A 16,718-nucleotide genomic window follows, 5' to 3' on the forward strand; every position below is an offset into this window, starting at 1 on the left:
TGAAAATTATATTTGAAAATACCCTCCTGTATGTATAAGTCAAAACCCAGTGGTTTAACGGTGTGTTTACAAATCTCCTTTTGTCTTTTAACAAGGTGTAAAAATTTGACCGTGTTTGTCAGTATGAAAATGATGTTGAGATGCCTTGCCTAAAGCAACTCTACTACTCAGGGTTCATCTTAATGTGACAAGAACTCTGTATCCAAGTAGAAAATTTGCTTAGTAAAAACATAAAATAGAAAAGGGGGGGGGAATTTCAACCCATATCCAGCAGCAAGCTGTCAGCCTATCTCATGTTGTAATACTGACAGCTGCCAACTTTACTCAAAGGACCCTTTTATGCAAACGATTGCTCTTGACCCACTGTCAGTTTTCCTGCTTCCATACAATAGAGCCAGAGATGCTTTGCGTCTTGTGCTTATTACAGCTGACATTTCTGACATAGTGAAGTATACGGGGGAAAGAACATGGTCTGGTTTTAATCCACAGATATCAGCACTGGCCAGTAATAAAACGAATACTGGGTATTTTGTATAAGCAGGTATTTTAGCTGTTGTTGGAGAACAGACCAGGACAGATTTATGTGATTGTAGTTGTGATTGTTGGCAGGTGTAAATGAGACTTTGGAAAGAAAAGGGGATGGGGCATTAAAATAAGGCAATGTTGGAAAATGTATGCAAAATGAAGCAAATGAAAAATATGAGAGGGAGCAAGATACTACATGTTCAGAGTTGCTGACAGTACTGGTACACAGTTTCCTGTGAACTTTGGTTTTTTCCCTAAATCTCTTCATTCCTTCTTCTCTGGCTCTAATTAATGATAGAGCTCTAATTAGCTCTAGTAAGGTCTTAATCAATAGGACTTTATGCATTGGGTAGGAAGGCCAGAGATTTCTGGGAGAAAAGATGTGAATCTGCATAGAAAGTTGATCAATGTTTTAAAAATTATTACTTTACCATTTATAACATGTACTGCATCCACAGTGTGTCAAGATGCATGAATATGGCACAAGTATGCATTAGTTTTTAACAACAAAACAAAACAAAACAAAAAGACCATTGCCCACCCTAATGCAACAAACCCTCGTTAGATATGAAATGCAGGGAAAAATCTGACATCATAATCCAGCAATTTGGGTTTCATCAGAGCCACTGATGAAGCAAAATGCAGAAATAAGATGTTCCACTGAGAAGAGTCTACTATGGCTTTTAACCTGAAATGTATATGGGGGAGGGTGGGCAATAAGGCTGTGGCATTATGGGTTTAATATTCTTGTTGGCTAGCAATATTCTCCACCCGAGAGAAGTAATACGGTGGCCAAAGCAAAAGACCTTAGAAGACCATAGATGTATTCTGTATGAGTTGTAATGTCCAAGTTCCTTTCAAGCCCACCCCATGTAAGGCACGTTGCAGTAAACTAGAAGTCACACATGCATGGGATCCTGTGGCCAGTGGTGGATCTCACAGGAGGCTGCAAAGGTGATGATGCCTGGAGGCACCTGGCACTTTACAGAGAGAGAATGCTGCAGGGCAGCTGAACAGAGACTGGTTGCAAGAGGGCAAACAGACAGGAATCCCTGACATGGAGGCAGGGAGTTGCATTAAAGAAAAGCCAATCTAGAGACTACTGCATAGAATAGACTGGCTGTAGGAGAGTTGGCAGCCAGGAGGCCAGTTGGCTAACAGGGCACTGGCTGCTAGCAAACGGGCAGGTGGTGAGCTGCAGGCTGCTGAGTTAAGCCCCAGCTGAGACAACAGGCAGGTCATCAGCCACAGGGAGGGAACGTCTGTGGGGAGGTTCAGGGTCACATAACAGGACATGGTGGGGTTTAGGAGGCACATGAAGCCAGTGCATACAGGCAGTGCAGTCTGGCCCTGCCAGCTGCAGAGGAAGGAGCTCATGCATGGAAGGCTGCAAGGGAATGGCTGCTTGGCTGCTGAGCTGCCTTGGAACTACCAGTAAGACCGAGCACTTATGGGGGGACACAGCCCGGAGCTGGGGGTTTACATTTAGAGCCAGTGCAAGAACAACTTTGTGTTGTAATCAGTGGTTTGGTTTTGGGTCTGCTGGGGAGGTGACAGTCCCAGCTGTGCCTAAGGGGCACCCGACTGCCTTGAACCTGGACGGGGTGGGCTTAGGTTGTGAGAGAAGGAGGGACCTGTGGTCCAGGAGGGGCAAGAATCAGGGTCAGGGATCCATAGCTCAGGAGGGGCAAGATCAGCCCAGAAGGGCAGAAACCAGGGGCTAGAGGCCCAGTGCGAGGGACAAGGGCCAGAGGCCCGGAGACACACTGGTCAACTGATAGGACTGAAGCCAAGAGGGTCAGACCTGAATCAGTGGGCCAGGGCCAAAGGCTTACAGCCAGAGAAATGGGAGGTAGAAGCTGAGAAGGCCAAGGCCTCTACAAGGGACAAAACGTCCTTGAGTAAAACCTGTGAGGCTTGGGCATGGCTATAGGGGAGATCGGAGGCCATATATAGCCCATAAGGAAATGAGCTAGTGCAGGACAGTAGTCATCAGGCCACCAGGGGGCATCATGGCTGCCCTTGGGACCCGATCCTGCCTAAAATAGAAGGAGTTGCAGTGTGGCAACCTGTCTGAAATAACTCTCATGCAAATTGAGGAATTTGTGCCAGACTAACCTTTGTGACTGCATTGTGAAGAGAGAAGAGAATTACTACAGTGATGTCAATGGTCACAACAGGTGCACTCCTCTGACCTATCCTTAAGGCCAGAGATCTTATGGTTAATTAAGTCTTGGCAACTGTAAATTCAGAATGTCAGGCAGCAAGCGTGGTACAGAAAGTTACAACACCCATTTGGCTGCTCTTAAAATTGCACATGGGCGTGAAATATCATAGACAGCAATCTGAATTGCAGTGGGTATGTGCGCGTTACGGGAGCAGGTTCGCTTACAATTACATTGCAAAGTGTTACAGTTAGCATCTAATTTGCTGTCATGAGAAATGTTTCAAATACCACTGTTTTGAAGTCAGCTAATGCGGAAGGGTAGCAGAATGCTTCCGTGTATTTTATAAAGATTTGTGCATAAGCAATATAGAATGCTTAATTGCACTGTTAATTGCATTCAAAGCAGCTGCTTCAAACTGTTGTGTAAACAGGATTTCTTCAATTTACTGCCCACACCCTCTTAATTATATAATAGGCCCCAATCTTCTAGTCCCTTTCAGACAAAGCTCCCATCAATGCTAATGGGAGTTGTGACATCTAACTATTATTCCTGCTGTCCCTACATGTTTATGTTGTATTAATGCCTAGAGCCTCCACCAGATCCAAACCTTGTTTGGCTGGATATTGTGCAAACTTATAGTAAATGAGATTATGACCATAAACTTAGAAAGAAAGGGTTCATAGGACCATAGGAAAGTAGGGCTGGAATGGATATCACAGGGTCATCTAGTCCACCCGCCTACTCACAGAAGGATCATTCCTCACTAAACCATCCCAGCCAAACTGAACTTGAAAATTTGCAGGGCTGGAGGTCCCACAACTTCTTTAGGTAGCCTGTTCCCATGTTTAACTACCCTCATAATCAGAAAGTTCTTCTTTATCTCCAAGCTACATATCCCCTGCTTCAGTCTGAGGCCATTGCTTCTTGTCTGAGTTGTCCAGTGTGACTTGCTAGACGTGGCCATGCAACCCTGAGTTCAGTTCCCTGCTCACCAACAAGCTACCTACATGACATTAGGTCCCTAAAGAGAGTTAGGAACCTAAATTTACTTTTAACAGCTAGGTCTTATTCTCTCTGAGCCTTACTTTCCCACATTAAAATAGAGATAAGAACTTCCCTGCCTCTTCAGGGCTTGTTGGGAGGATAGGTACAGTAATGATAATGATATTTTCAGATACAACAGCGATGGGGGATATGTAATAGCTGAGCGAAGTATCATATTTTACAGTGCATAGATTGACACGGTGTATAAGTTGACCCCATTTTTCTGATCCAGAAAGTTAGGAATTGTGTAGATCCGGCATGTAAGTTGACCTAACTTTTTTGGATCAGAAATATGGGGTCGCCTTATATTAGCCCCTGCGCACCGTCACTCGGGGAGGGGGTGGGGAAGGGAACACGTGCTGCAGCGCTGCTCTCAGGGGATGGGGATGGGCTCAGTGCTCAGCTGGTACAGTCCCCTCCCCTGCGAGAGGTGCTGCTTGTGCCACGCCAGCTGAGTGCCAAGCCTGGTGCCACTCACAGGGGTTGGGGCCATGCCAACCAAGTGCCAAGCCTGGTCCTGTCTGCTGTGAGCAGTGCCACTGAGCACCGAGCCCAGCCCCATCCCTTGCGAGCAGTGCTGGGCTCAGCGCTGAGGTGGCGCAGCCATGCTCGGCACTTGGCAGCACTGCTCGCAGCGGATGGGGCTGGGCTTGGCATTCAGCTGGCATGGCCCAGGCAGCAGTGCTAGCAGAGGATGGGGATGGGGTCATGCCAGCCAAGCGCCAAGCCTGGCCCTGTCCCCATCCCCTGCAAGTAGTGCCGAGCCCAGGCAGCACTGCTCACGGGGGTTAGGACCATGCCAGCCAAGTGCCAAGTCTGGCCCTGTTTCTTGCGAGTAGCGCTGTGGCGCTTGTCCACCCCCTGCGTGCCTGGCCCGCAGCGAGGGCACACAGAGGCCAGTATAAATCGAGTACGGATCCCAGCATCGCTCGCAGGGGACAGTGATACAGTGTATAAGTCGAGGTTTAATTTTAAGAGTTAAAAATTGCACTTCGAAACTTGACTTGCACACTGTGAAATACCTGAACTCGACTTATACACTGTGAAATCCCATTGTGCCTGCAGTTTTTCAGAAATGTACCTCAGCATAGGTTTGCCTTTTAGAGCACTGTGGTAAAAATGAAGCGATCCCCCTTTCCTCAGACAATAATTAATGCCATGTAATGTACTCTTCTATTCTTTCTTTCTCATTTGCTTTCAATAAATAATGGTCCGTCTTGAAGTTAGGGCAAAAGGGGCAGGAAGCAAGCGTCTTCCATAGGGCCTGTTCTAAATGGAGGAACATGGATAAAATAGAAAAGTGTCATTGCTTTTGTGTTGTGGGTGTGAGGGGCCGAGCATCTGCACCCCCCACTCCCCTATCCCCTCAAACTTTATTTTATTTATGGGTGTAAACCAGGATGGCATCCTGATTCTAATCTCAGTCCATAGCATGCTAGGAGTAACCACCTTTCAGTCAATGGCACTTTGCTGGTATGCCACTCTTCAAGGTGTCCTGGAATCAGCCAGTACATTTCAATAAAATCATCCCTACAAAAAGTCAAGACACCCAAAGCTAAACTTGGCTTTTTGGAGAGCTGACGTGAGATTGGAAGAGCATGCTTCTCTCAGCTACCCTTGCCTGAGAGAGCATTCACGAGGTGGTACAAGGGGGGAAGCCAAAAATCGGAGATGGTTGTGAAGAGAACCTACTCAGATTTCAGGGTGGTGGAACAGCGTGAATGATGGCAGAGGCAAGTCCAGGCATGGGAGAGAGCGATGTTGTTTTTGGCAAGAAATAATGCATTTCCCTTACTGGAGGTAACATCCTAATGGAGCCCTTTGTGCCAGTATTACAGCACAATTCTGCCAGACGTCAGCAATCTCACACTCAGGCGCCGGAAAAACCTCTCAAGATTGCACGTTGCTGTGTTCAACATGACCTGTGAGGCTACTGTTGGGGCATGGCAGAATTAAGTCTAGAAAGGTGGATGGACATCATATAGACCAGGGGTAGGCAACCCCCAGCACATGCAGAGTGTGACACGCAAAGGCATTTTGCTTGGCACACACACCTTGGGGCAGACGGCAGGGGAAGGGGCTGGGGCTGCACCGCCACAACGAGGATCAGGCCCCCTGCGGCTCTCCTGATGTCCATCTCTGGCACACCAATCTCTTACAAGTTGAGGTTGCAGGTGTTTTTGGCACTTTGCCCAAAAACATTGCTGATCTCCAATATAGACTCTACTCGTGTTTTTAAAAAATCAGATCCAAATACTATCGCATAGAATTGTGTGAGTCTGATCTCTTTGCAAAGGCTAAAGGTCTGATCTACTTTGCACACTCGTGGAAGTCAGTGAAACTAGTCAAACTGTAGTTAAGCAGATGCATAAGCCTTCCTGGATCAGGGTCTCCTGTGTACGCGTTCATGCGCATAATCTAAATGCATCTGATCATTGTTTCAATAAAACAGTACAACATTATAGAGCAGAATTTAGGAAAATTAGGGCATCTCAACCTAGGACTCATTTCCTAAAGGCAATCATCTTATTTATGTATATTGAAATTGCAGGCAATTTTAGTAATCATTTTGAAATGCTTCGGGTTAATTTAGAGAACTCTGAGTCATTTTTTAAAGGAAATTGCCTTTACTTCAAACAGGCACAAAGATTTATGTAACACTTCATCACAAAACCCTCCAGTATCTTTATGCTTACAAACACACATTATATATAGAGACTCCTATAAATTATATATGTAATACAATATACATATGCATAATTTATAGTTCTTTTTTCAGCACTGAAGAGTGAAAATAGAAACTAGGTTGAGCCATCTTTATAGCCTTAAGGATTGTGAGAAAAATATTTCTGCATCATTATTTTAAATGATTCTCTATGAAACCTAGGGAGGACAGTCCAAGATTTACACACAGAAGACCGTTAGGAAAAGTAAATGTTATATGTTATCAGGAATAGATAAAAAGTAATCCAGAAAAATGAGTCATTAAAAAGAAAGTGAATTAATACTGTCTGACCTATCTTCTGAAATCAAGAAATTGGTGAAGATAATTTCTCCTTCAGTGCAGGGACCATGCACTCTTCTGTTTTCCCTGAGTTTCTCACAGAAGAGGCTAAATTAAAAATAATGGGCTATACATGCTTTTGTACATGTCTTTCTGCAAATTATTTAAATCCTCTCGTCCTGTCGAAATGAGCACTATCTTGCATCCTTCAAAATCTCTGCAAATGATCTCTACCATGGCCTAATAATAATAATCATAATTAAAAAAAAAAAATCCAAGCCAAGCACAAAGCAAAAGTGAAATATCCTGAGAGATGATGCTGCTGTCTCATTTTTCTTTAAAAGGTAATGAGTAAAGCTCATACCTAGCACTGCTGCGGTTCTTCATTAATTAGGGATGTTTTAATAAAAGCTTTGGTAATTACTGGCACAGAGGGCCATCCAAGTAAAACCTTTAACTTTTGGATCCTTAATAAGACACAATGAGAACACTGCCTGCAGGATTGGATATTCAGCTCTGTGTGAGAGAGATACCTGTGGTCATTTTCTTCTTTCTGCTGGTTCTTTTTTAATGATATAAAATGCACCTCTCCCATTCATGTACAGGTAATACAGTTTTAGACATGTAACAGACTTTGGTGGGATCATGCAAGTTATCATGGGAGGAGTTAATGAACTAGTGCAAATTAGTAGCTGTTTAACTGAACTAAACTCATGCATTATTGCTGTCTGGGGACCTGGACCTTTTTGTTTCTCTGAGTTTCTGGCCTCTTTGTAGTACTTGACATTGATGGAGTTACACCAGCCTAAAACATACATATGCAAGAGGAGAACCAGGCAGCTTCTGCTCTAAAGGCTGGCTTGAACTATTTCAGCCTACGCCTCTCAAATCTCTACCAGCCTGTGTTTCCCTAGTCAGTGGGATGGATCCAGAGGGGGTGCAGTTCCATGGATGCACCCCACTTTCAGACCACACCATGGGAACAGCAGCAGGGACTTTTCCTTAAGTCCTGAAATCAGGAAAGAATCCAGTCCCCACCCCTGGCTGGTCTCAGCACCCACTGTCTTCTCTTCTCCTCAGCAGCACATTCCCTCCCCTCTTGTCCACTCCCCCCTCTGCCCACTACTGCTACTGTCCCCAGCTGATGAGGTGGGGAGGGGCTCCAGAGATGCTCCTGCCCCGCTCCAGCTGGGAACAGTGGCATCAGAAGGCAGGCTCCTCCTCTCTGCCCAGTTTCCCCAGGGGTTCCTTGCCAGCCTGGGAGCAAGTGCAAGGCAGGCTAGCCCATCCACCACTGCTGCTGCTGCTGTCCCCAACTGAGCCCAGCTACAGTGGCTCTGGAGCCTTCCCCCATGTGAAATGAATTGGGAGGGCTCCAGAGCCACTATTGCCAGACTCTGCAGGGGGCAGCGGCAGTGGTGGTGGCAGGCAGATTCCCTGCCCCGTGCTTGCTTCCAGACTTGAAAGGAACATGGGTGAGGGGCGGGGAAGGAGGTCAAGGAGGAGGAACCTGCCTGCTGCTGCTGCTATCCTTGGCTGAGCCTGGCTGGAGTGGGTCAGGAGCAGCTCTGAAACACCCACTCCCCACTTTGGCTGGGGACAGCTGCAGGTGGGGGAAGGGGGTGAATGGGAGGGGAGGGGGCATGTTGCTGAGGATGGAGGGGAAGGGGGGAATGGTGCCGAGAGCAGGGGAAGAGGATTCTTACATGATTTGGGAACTTAAAAAATGTTTAAGTTTTTAAGGAACCACTGCTGTTCCTGCAGCATGGTCTGCCTGCCCTAGGGGTGGTGAGTGGGAGCTGGGGGCAGGCGTGCAGCCTCCCCCACAGCCCCAGTCACTGCTTCTGTACTCCCCTTCACAAAATCCTGGATCTGCCCATGCTAATAAGGCACTGTGTAACAGTATCTTCAGCAAATGAAATGCAAGGTACTGTAGAAGGGTTTTACTGAGCATTGAGACCTGGAAAATAGTAAAGGTTCTTTTTCTTTCAGATGATCCCTTTTATATACATGTCATGCACAAATAAGGACGGGAGGAGGCAAAGGAGAGAAAGCTCGGTGCAGGACAGGGCTATGCTGAATTAAGAAAAATAAGCTCCTTTCCAGAGCACAGAAACTAATGGGCTAACTATTTCACATCAGTGCTGAAATAAGAAGTAGCCAAATGCAATGAAAATCTTTGAGGAATAGTTCTCAAACTGTTCAGATCCAAATATGTTTCACCAATACCTTTAGAATATTTGCCAGGGGCCCCAAAATGGGATACGGTACACAAACCAGCCGGGGAATTTTGAAAGGAAAGAGACTATATTTCCTTTGCGTGCATCATCAAGAGACTGAAGTCCCAATCAAACTCCCATGGCAGCCAAAAAAAACTTGGCTCAGACAACAACAGAAAACAGCACAAATTTTGTGTGTGCAGATTTCCTGGTGCATATGTTCACATGCTGTGCTTCAGCAAGGTGCTGCCGTGGAACACGTTACATAGCTTCAGCTTCCAAGAAGCGAGATGTTAGAGATTCTCAGTCTCAGTTTCTATGTTCAGAGACTTATAACATAGGGACAATTATCCTTCATATGCATATTCGTTAGGAAAATTTTCTCAGCTCAAATTTGGTTTGGTGGTGGTTTTTTGACAGTAGTGCTAGAGGAGTACATAGACTGTTTCTGCTGCAGCAATCTTAGCTTCTTCTAGTCTCATGTAGAACTTTGATCAGGAATTAAGCCTACTTTCCATATGACATAGCACTTCCAAAATTTCCAGCCCCTCTCTTAGTCCTCTCTCCAGTTTGCTTAAGGGAGAATATGAACGGAAGTGGCCTTGTACCCATCTTATGCGTGCAAAAGACAGTTTTGTTTGGGAAAAAAATCTGGTTTACCAGTGTACTTATAGTCTTGATCAGATGCAAAAAAGGGGCACTGGATATAATAGGCCAATAGTGAAAACAGTTTATATTTATATACCATTTTAAATCTGTTCCACGATAAATCTTTCAACAAATGTAGTTGAGGGGGAAGGGGACAATTTGTTAAAATGCTTGAATTTAACAAGCTTACTTCTGGTTCTTGTAGTGACAGGACATTGTCAGTGCCTTTGGCCCCCTGCTTTACTTGTGACAAGTTAAAGGGTACTTTTGATGTTTCAAGCATTGTGCCTGTGTCTGAGGGTAGTTCCTGAAGCTTTAGGAATAGATTTATCACTTGTCTAGAATGGCTTAGGTTGTGTCTATGTCCAAATCGCCAAATCTTTCTGAATCTCTCCAGATTGATTCAGAGGGTTCTGATTCAGTTCAGAGAGATTAAAGGGTCGTCTGATTCGGAGGTTCGGCCACTGAATCGGGCCAAATCTCTGCCAAATCGAGTCAGGGACCGAAGCTTCACACAGCCCTATTAGGTTGGTCTGATCCTGCCTTGAGCAGGGTGTTGGACTAGATGTGACCTCCTGAGGTCCCATCCAGCCCTTCTTGGTATAATTCTATGATCCAATGCAATATGCTGCAGAAATCTGGAGTAAGATGTACGAGTGGTGTTTATCCATGTAGATCATATAGAAGTATGTAACTTGCACAGTGTGCCTGCCTGCCTGCATGCATGCGTGTGTGTGCAGATGAATAAAACACTTTAATAGCTAATAGTCTTGATATGTGATCAGTAAAGCAATGAAGAACAAGCTGCACTGCGTAAGGGGGTTTGATTTCTGGATAACGCATAGTGATCATTAATCTCCCCAGCTTTCAGAAATTGAAAACTCCTGTTCATCAGTGCCATTCTCTGTGGTGACCTAAGGTGATACAAATCTTGCATGTCTGTCCAGCTGATCAGAATACAAAAAACCTTTCTTTGATGAAACAGCGAGCATCATATTTCTGATTAACTCTGTCGTCTAACACTTTCATTTGCTATAGTAACACACTGCAAAATGTAAGTTCAATATTTCCATTTGGGTTGTAAGAAAACACTATGTATTCGGGGGAAAAAATTCTGTCCCTGGAATAATAGTGTTAAACCAGACGAGTATAAAATGAAGTTGATTTTTCTGGAACAAGGTAGAAATGTACTGTGTACTAAAGGAAACTGTTATGCACCAGGAGATAGAAAGTAGTATCCTTTCACAGTGGGTTAGTTTTTACCATTTATATGCTGCTTTAAAAAGCCCACAACATCTGTAAGTACATTGAATATATATGTATTCTTTAATATAGTACGTACAAGCAAAATTTTTTTTTTTTAAAAAACACAGTGTATTTGATCATTCCAAGAACAGAATTGAAGTACTTTTCAGAAGTTTCTTGAGAAATCAGAGTAATTTTCTTTTCAGTGAAGTCAGTAATGCATATGAGAAGAGTGATATTTCAAGGGGCTGATTTGCAAGAGTAATTAGGCCCTGAAGCATGTACTTACACACTCATATAAAGCATGTAAGAACAAATTTATGTTTAAGAGTATACTGAAGTCCATTCCTGTTCAACAAAACATTTAAATACCTGGGTTAGTGCCACTGAAATCAATGTACTTTAAGCACATGATTAGTGTTGGACACATGCTTAAATGTTTGACTGGATTAGGGCCTTTGTAATTAACGATTTTCTCTTTCAAAAAATGGAGACAGCGTGGCCCACTTAATTGCAGTTGTAGTAATCATTGAGTTAACACAGGAAAGCATAGCTGAGAAGTGTCCTCAATATGTCCTGGATTAGCAGAAATGCACAGGCTGCGTAAAGTAGAGATGAACCCATGCAAACATGTATTTGGAATTTGAACACCTCCAGAGTTGGAGATAATTGGATATGTAAGGAAAAGGCTTTAACATTTGCATCAGATTCAGGGTTCAGGTTTGAAACATCTGTTTTCCTCAGGTAACTGGGATATCTGAGCCTGGGGACCTGGTGCAGCCCTCTCTTTCTCTAGGCTTGAATTGTTTGTCTTCCTTATCCTCAGAGATGGCTCAACTGTTCTGTGCAATGCTGCTGGGAGAGTCTGGCACTAAAACTACTATAGCTGCATAGCGATGAGGGCGAAGACTGCTGCAACACAGGGGGCATGTGCCAGTGTTATTCATTAGGGCTGTGCAAAATGGCACCGTTCCATTTCAGATTCATTTCAGTTTGAAACTGCTGTTCCGTTTCATTTCATTGAAACAGTTTCGCTGTTTCAACGCTGTTTTGAAATTTCGCCCATAGGCTATAATGGGGAAGCTCAAAACAGCCTCTAACATTGTCATTTCTGGCCTGATTTGTATGAAACTTGCAGGAATAGTAGCCCCTTCTGAGGGCATGAAACTTGCCAAGTTTCAAGGAGATAGGTGTAGGGGTTTGAGGGAAACTGCACCTCAAAGTCTTGAAAGCAAAAAACTCATGTCACATGTATGTGTTAAGCCCCTACTGAAGCCACGAAGCCTGCCAAGTTTCAAAGACATAGGTGCAGGGGTTTGGGGGAAGCTGCATCTCAAGCTGCAGACAAACAAACCTCGTGCCATGGGTGACACCGTGCAGCAGGGTGAAAGCTGCAGGGATGGTAGCCCCTGCTGAGGCCATGAAGCCTGCCAGCTGTCAAGGAGATAGGTGCAGGGGGAGTCTGGGTTCTGGGGCCCTGCACCTCTGGCTGCTGACGGGCAAAACTCGTGACGTGAGTGGGTGACACTGTGTGTGTGCTAAGGTGTGCCCTGATTCAACTGACACCAAGGCAAAAAGCAGGGCAGTTCAAACAATGCTGCCTTTTATGCAGTTTTTCCATCCCTCCCCAGAGCACTGGGATTGGAAGGGACCTCAGGGAAGGGTGACAGTCACTGGCCAGCTACATCGTCAATATGAGAGCACTCCTCCCCCCTCCTTTCTCTCCCTCTCCCTACTTTAGTTTCTGTTTCCCTGCAGGCAAGCCCAGCTTGAGCCTCGAAACTCAAAACATTTTGAAAATTTTGAAATGTTTTGACTTGTCTCATTTCGTTTCAAGGCTATTTCAAAGCTCTCCATTTGTTTCGGTTTTGCTGTTTCAAGCTCGAAATGAAACTGCCAGCGAAATTTCGCACGGCCGTATTATCTATGTATTCATTTTACCTGGGGTAGTGGTTGTTACACCATTCACCTCCTTGCTGGTATTTGGGAAGTAGCCAGTTGCAGTGATGCATAGCTGGGGCTTCTCTCTGTGCTGCTGATTCCCATCCCCCTCTATCCTGTTTGCTGCAAACAGGGCAAGCAATTTTTAGGCAGTTTGCTGGGAGCAAGGGTATTAAGGGGAAGCGAAAGAGAAGCCAGGCACCGGGCACCAGATCCTGTCCAGGGAAGGTAAGTGATCCAGAGCTGCCTGTGATTTTGGCTTCCTGAATATTGTTTGGTGGGCTGTGTGTATGTTTGGGGTGTGACTTGGTACAAACTGTTGAGGAAGGACAGGCAGGGGAGAAGAGCAGGAGGAGTTGCACTTACGTAGAAGAGCGCTATGATTGCTCAGAGCTCCGGTATGAAACTGGAGACAGGCCTGTCAAAAGTCCCTGGATTAGGGTCTGAGGAGAGAGCAGCAAGGGTGATGTGGTGGTGGGGGTCTGCTGTAGTCCACCAGACCAGGAGGAAGTGGTGGATGAGGCTTTATTCAAACAGCTCATGGAAGTTTCCCAGTTCTCATGGGGGACTTCAGTCATCCTGACATCTGCTGGGAGGGCAATACAGCAGTGTGCAGGCAATCCGGGAAGTTTTTGGAGAGTGTTGGGGACGCTTTCCTGGTGCAAGTGCTGGAGCGGCCAGTTAGGGACTGTGCTCTTCTTGATTTATTGCTGACAAACAGGGGAGAATTGGTGGGGGGTGTAGTGATGGATGGCAACTTCGGCAGCAGTGACCATGAGATGATTGAGTTCAGGATCCTGAGGAAAGGAAGGATGGAGAGCTACAGAGTACGGACCCTGGACTTCAGAACAGCAGACTGAGCGAATCAAAGAGTACAGCCAGCTCTCCTGGACTCCTCTCCCCCTCAGATAGGCAGGATCCTCTGGGAAACCTTACTGAGATTGCGGGAATAAACCATCCCGATTTGCAGGAAGACTAGCAAGTAATGCAGAAGACCAGTTTGGCTTAACAGGGAACTCTTCAGTAAACTAAATCACAGAAAGGAAGCTTATGAGAAGCTGAAACTTGGACAAAGAACTAGGGAGGTGTATAAGAGCATTGCTTGGGCACACAGGGCTGAAGTCAGGCAGGCCAAAGCACAACTGGAGTTGCAGCAAGCACGGGATGTGATGGATAACAAGAAGGGTTTTTACAAGTATGTTAGTAACAAGAGGAAGATCAGGGAAAGCGCGGGTCCCTTACTGAATGGGGGAGGCAACCTAGTGAGAGACGATGCAGCCAAGCCTGAAGTACTCTCCCTTTTTCACCTCTGTCTTGACAAGAAAGGTCAGCTTCCATAATATTGCACCTGGCAGCACAGTCTGGGGAGGAGGTGAGCAGCCCTCAGTGATGAAAGAACAGGTTAGGGATTATTTAGAAAAGCTAAATATATACAAGTCCATGTGGTGGGATAGGATGCACCCAAGGGTGCTGAAGGAGTTGGCTGATGTGATTGCAGAGCCTCTGGCCACTTTCTCTGAAATCTCATGGCGATTAGGAGAGGTCCTGGATGATTGCAAGAGGGCAAACGTAGTGCCCATATTTAAGTAAGGGGAAAAAAGGAGAATCCAGGGAACTACAGTCCAGTCAGCCTCAGCTCAGCTTTTGGAAAAATCATGGAGAAGATCCTCAAGGAATCCATTTCAAAGCACTTGGAGGAGAAGTAATTGATTGGAAACAGTCAGCACATATCCAGCAAGGGCAAGTCATGCCTGACCAACCTGACTGCCTTCTGTGATGAGATAACTGACTCTGTGGATGCGGGGAAACCAGGGGATGTAGTATACCTTGATTTTTAGCAAGGCTTTTGATATAGTCTCCCACAACATTCTCGCAAGCAAGTTAAGGAAGTATGGGCTGGATGAGTGAACTGTAGTGGATAGAAAACTGGCTGAAGCATTGAGCTCAGAGAGTAGTAATCAATGGCTTGGTGTCTAGTTGGAAACTGGCATCAAGTGGAGTGCCCCAGGGGTCGGTCCTGGGGCCAGTTGTGTTCAATATCGTCATCAACCTGGAAGATGGCATAGAGCGCACTCTCAGCAAGTTTGCAGATGACACAAAGCTGGGGGGAGGAGGAGTAGATACACTGGAGGGTGGAGCTAGGATTCAGAGTGACCTAGACAAATTGGAGGATTGGGCCAAATCTCATGAAGTTCAACAAGGGCAAGGGCAAAGTCCTGCACTGAGGATGAATAGTCCCATGCACCGGTACAGGCGGGGTGTGCCTGGCTGGGCAGCAGCTCTGCAGAAAAGGACCTCAGGGTTAAGCTGAATATGAGCCAACAGCATGCCTTTGTTGCCAAGAAGGCTAACGGCAGACTGGGCTGCATTGGTAGGTGTGTTGCCAGCAGAACAAGGGAAGTGATTCTTCCCCTCTATTCAGCCCTGGTCAGGCCACATCTGGAGAACTGTATTCAGTTTTTGGCCCCCCACTACAGAAGGGATGGGGACAAACTGAGGGAGAGTTCAGCAGAGGGCAATGAAAGTGGTTCTGGACCTAGGGCACTTGACTTATGTGGGGAAACTAGGGGAGCTGGGTTTATTTAGTCTAGAGAAGAGAAGACTGAGCGGGGATTTGATAGTAGCCTTCCACTACCTGAAGTGGGGTTCAAAAGACTATGAAGCTAGACTGTTCCCAGTTGCAGCAGATGACAGAGCAAGGAGCAATGGTCTTCAGTTGCAGCAAGGGAAGTTTAGGTTAGATATTAAGAAGAATTTTGTTACTAGGAGGGTAGTAAAACAGGTTACCTAGAGATGTGGTAGAATCTCTATCCTTGGAGGTTTTTAAGATCTGGCTAGAGAAAGCCTGAGCTGGGATGATCTAGCTGGAGATGGTCCTGCTTTGAGCACTGGGTTGGACTAGATTTGACCTCCTGAAGTCCCTTCCAACCCTCACTTTCAATTATTCTATCTATTGCTCCTGAGGCCATTGACAGCTGCCATGTCAGCAAACTGACATTACAGCAGGGGGCATTTGGGCACATAACTGGCCCAGGTTTGTGGAGTACAGCTGCTTTCTTTTTAACTTAATCTGTTTTCAGAGTGCTTTGCTGCTGGATGAGCAAATTCAAGAAAGTTGCTAAAGCCCAGACATCTTGGAAATAATTATTTTGATTTATATACAGAAAGAATCATCTGAATCTTTTGTGACTTTGTATATGTATCATATTTCCCTGTATATAAGATACATTTTGGCACAGGAAAAAAAGGACAAAAGACTGTGTGGGGGAGAAGGTATTAATATAGATTTGATTGAATTTTGGTTGGCTTTTTATTGCAATTACTTCATTTATTTTTGCGTACTTTTAAGATACTTTTTAAATTTAGAATCTTGGTTTTGGGATAAAAACTATATCCTATACACTAGAAAATACAGTAACTAGAACTTGTCAGTGTACGCACACGTGTGAGGTCAATTGTAATCATGCTTTTGTTCTTGCAAGATGCTTGTTGAAATGATTAATTCTATTTTTGGAAGTGTGCAAATTCATCTCTATCATTTGGTCTCTTTCAGCTCTTCTTTATGCAACAATTTTTGGAAATGTCACCACCATTTTCCAGCAAATGTATGCTAACACCAACCGATACCATGAGATGCTGAACAATGTGAGGGATTTCCTAAAATTATATCAAGTCCCAAAAGGCCTTAGCGAACGAGTCATGGATTACATTGTCTCAACGTGGTCCATGTCTAAAGGGATAGACACAGAAAAGGTATGAATGCACTTAGTAATAACCTAGACATTGAATGTTTCAGTCCCCTTTGTCCTTTCTCCTAGAGTCTACAATGTTAAGAAGTGTAAATGTACTGACAAAAATATGAGCAATGTGTAACAGCATTAACATTGTTATGGTTGCATTCAGAGAGAGAACTGATTACCTGGT

At 45.1% G+C, this 16,718-nt stretch overlaps 1 protein-coding gene across 1 annotated transcript in view; it reads left to right on the forward strand.

Annotated features, from left to right (window-relative positions):
- KCNH5 (potassium voltage-gated channel subfamily H member 5) overlaps positions 1 to 16,718 on the forward strand; it is a 275,224-nt gene that overhangs the window by 164,490 nt on the left and 94,016 nt on the right. The window contains exon 8 of the mRNA XM_090034229.1: positions 16,348 to 16,547. Within this exon, the coding sequence (XP_089890355.1) occupies positions 16,348 to 16,547 (200 nt within the window). The remainder of the gene's footprint in view (positions 1 to 16,347; positions 16,548 to 16,718) is intronic.

This window comes from Crocodylus siamensis, chromosome 2 (assembly GCF_052110815.1).
Source record: "Crocodylus siamensis isolate JL-2025a chromosome 2, ASM5211081v1, whole genome shotgun sequence".
In the NCBI taxonomy this organism is placed as follows: Eukaryota; Metazoa; Chordata; order Crocodylia; family Crocodylidae; genus Crocodylus; species Crocodylus siamensis.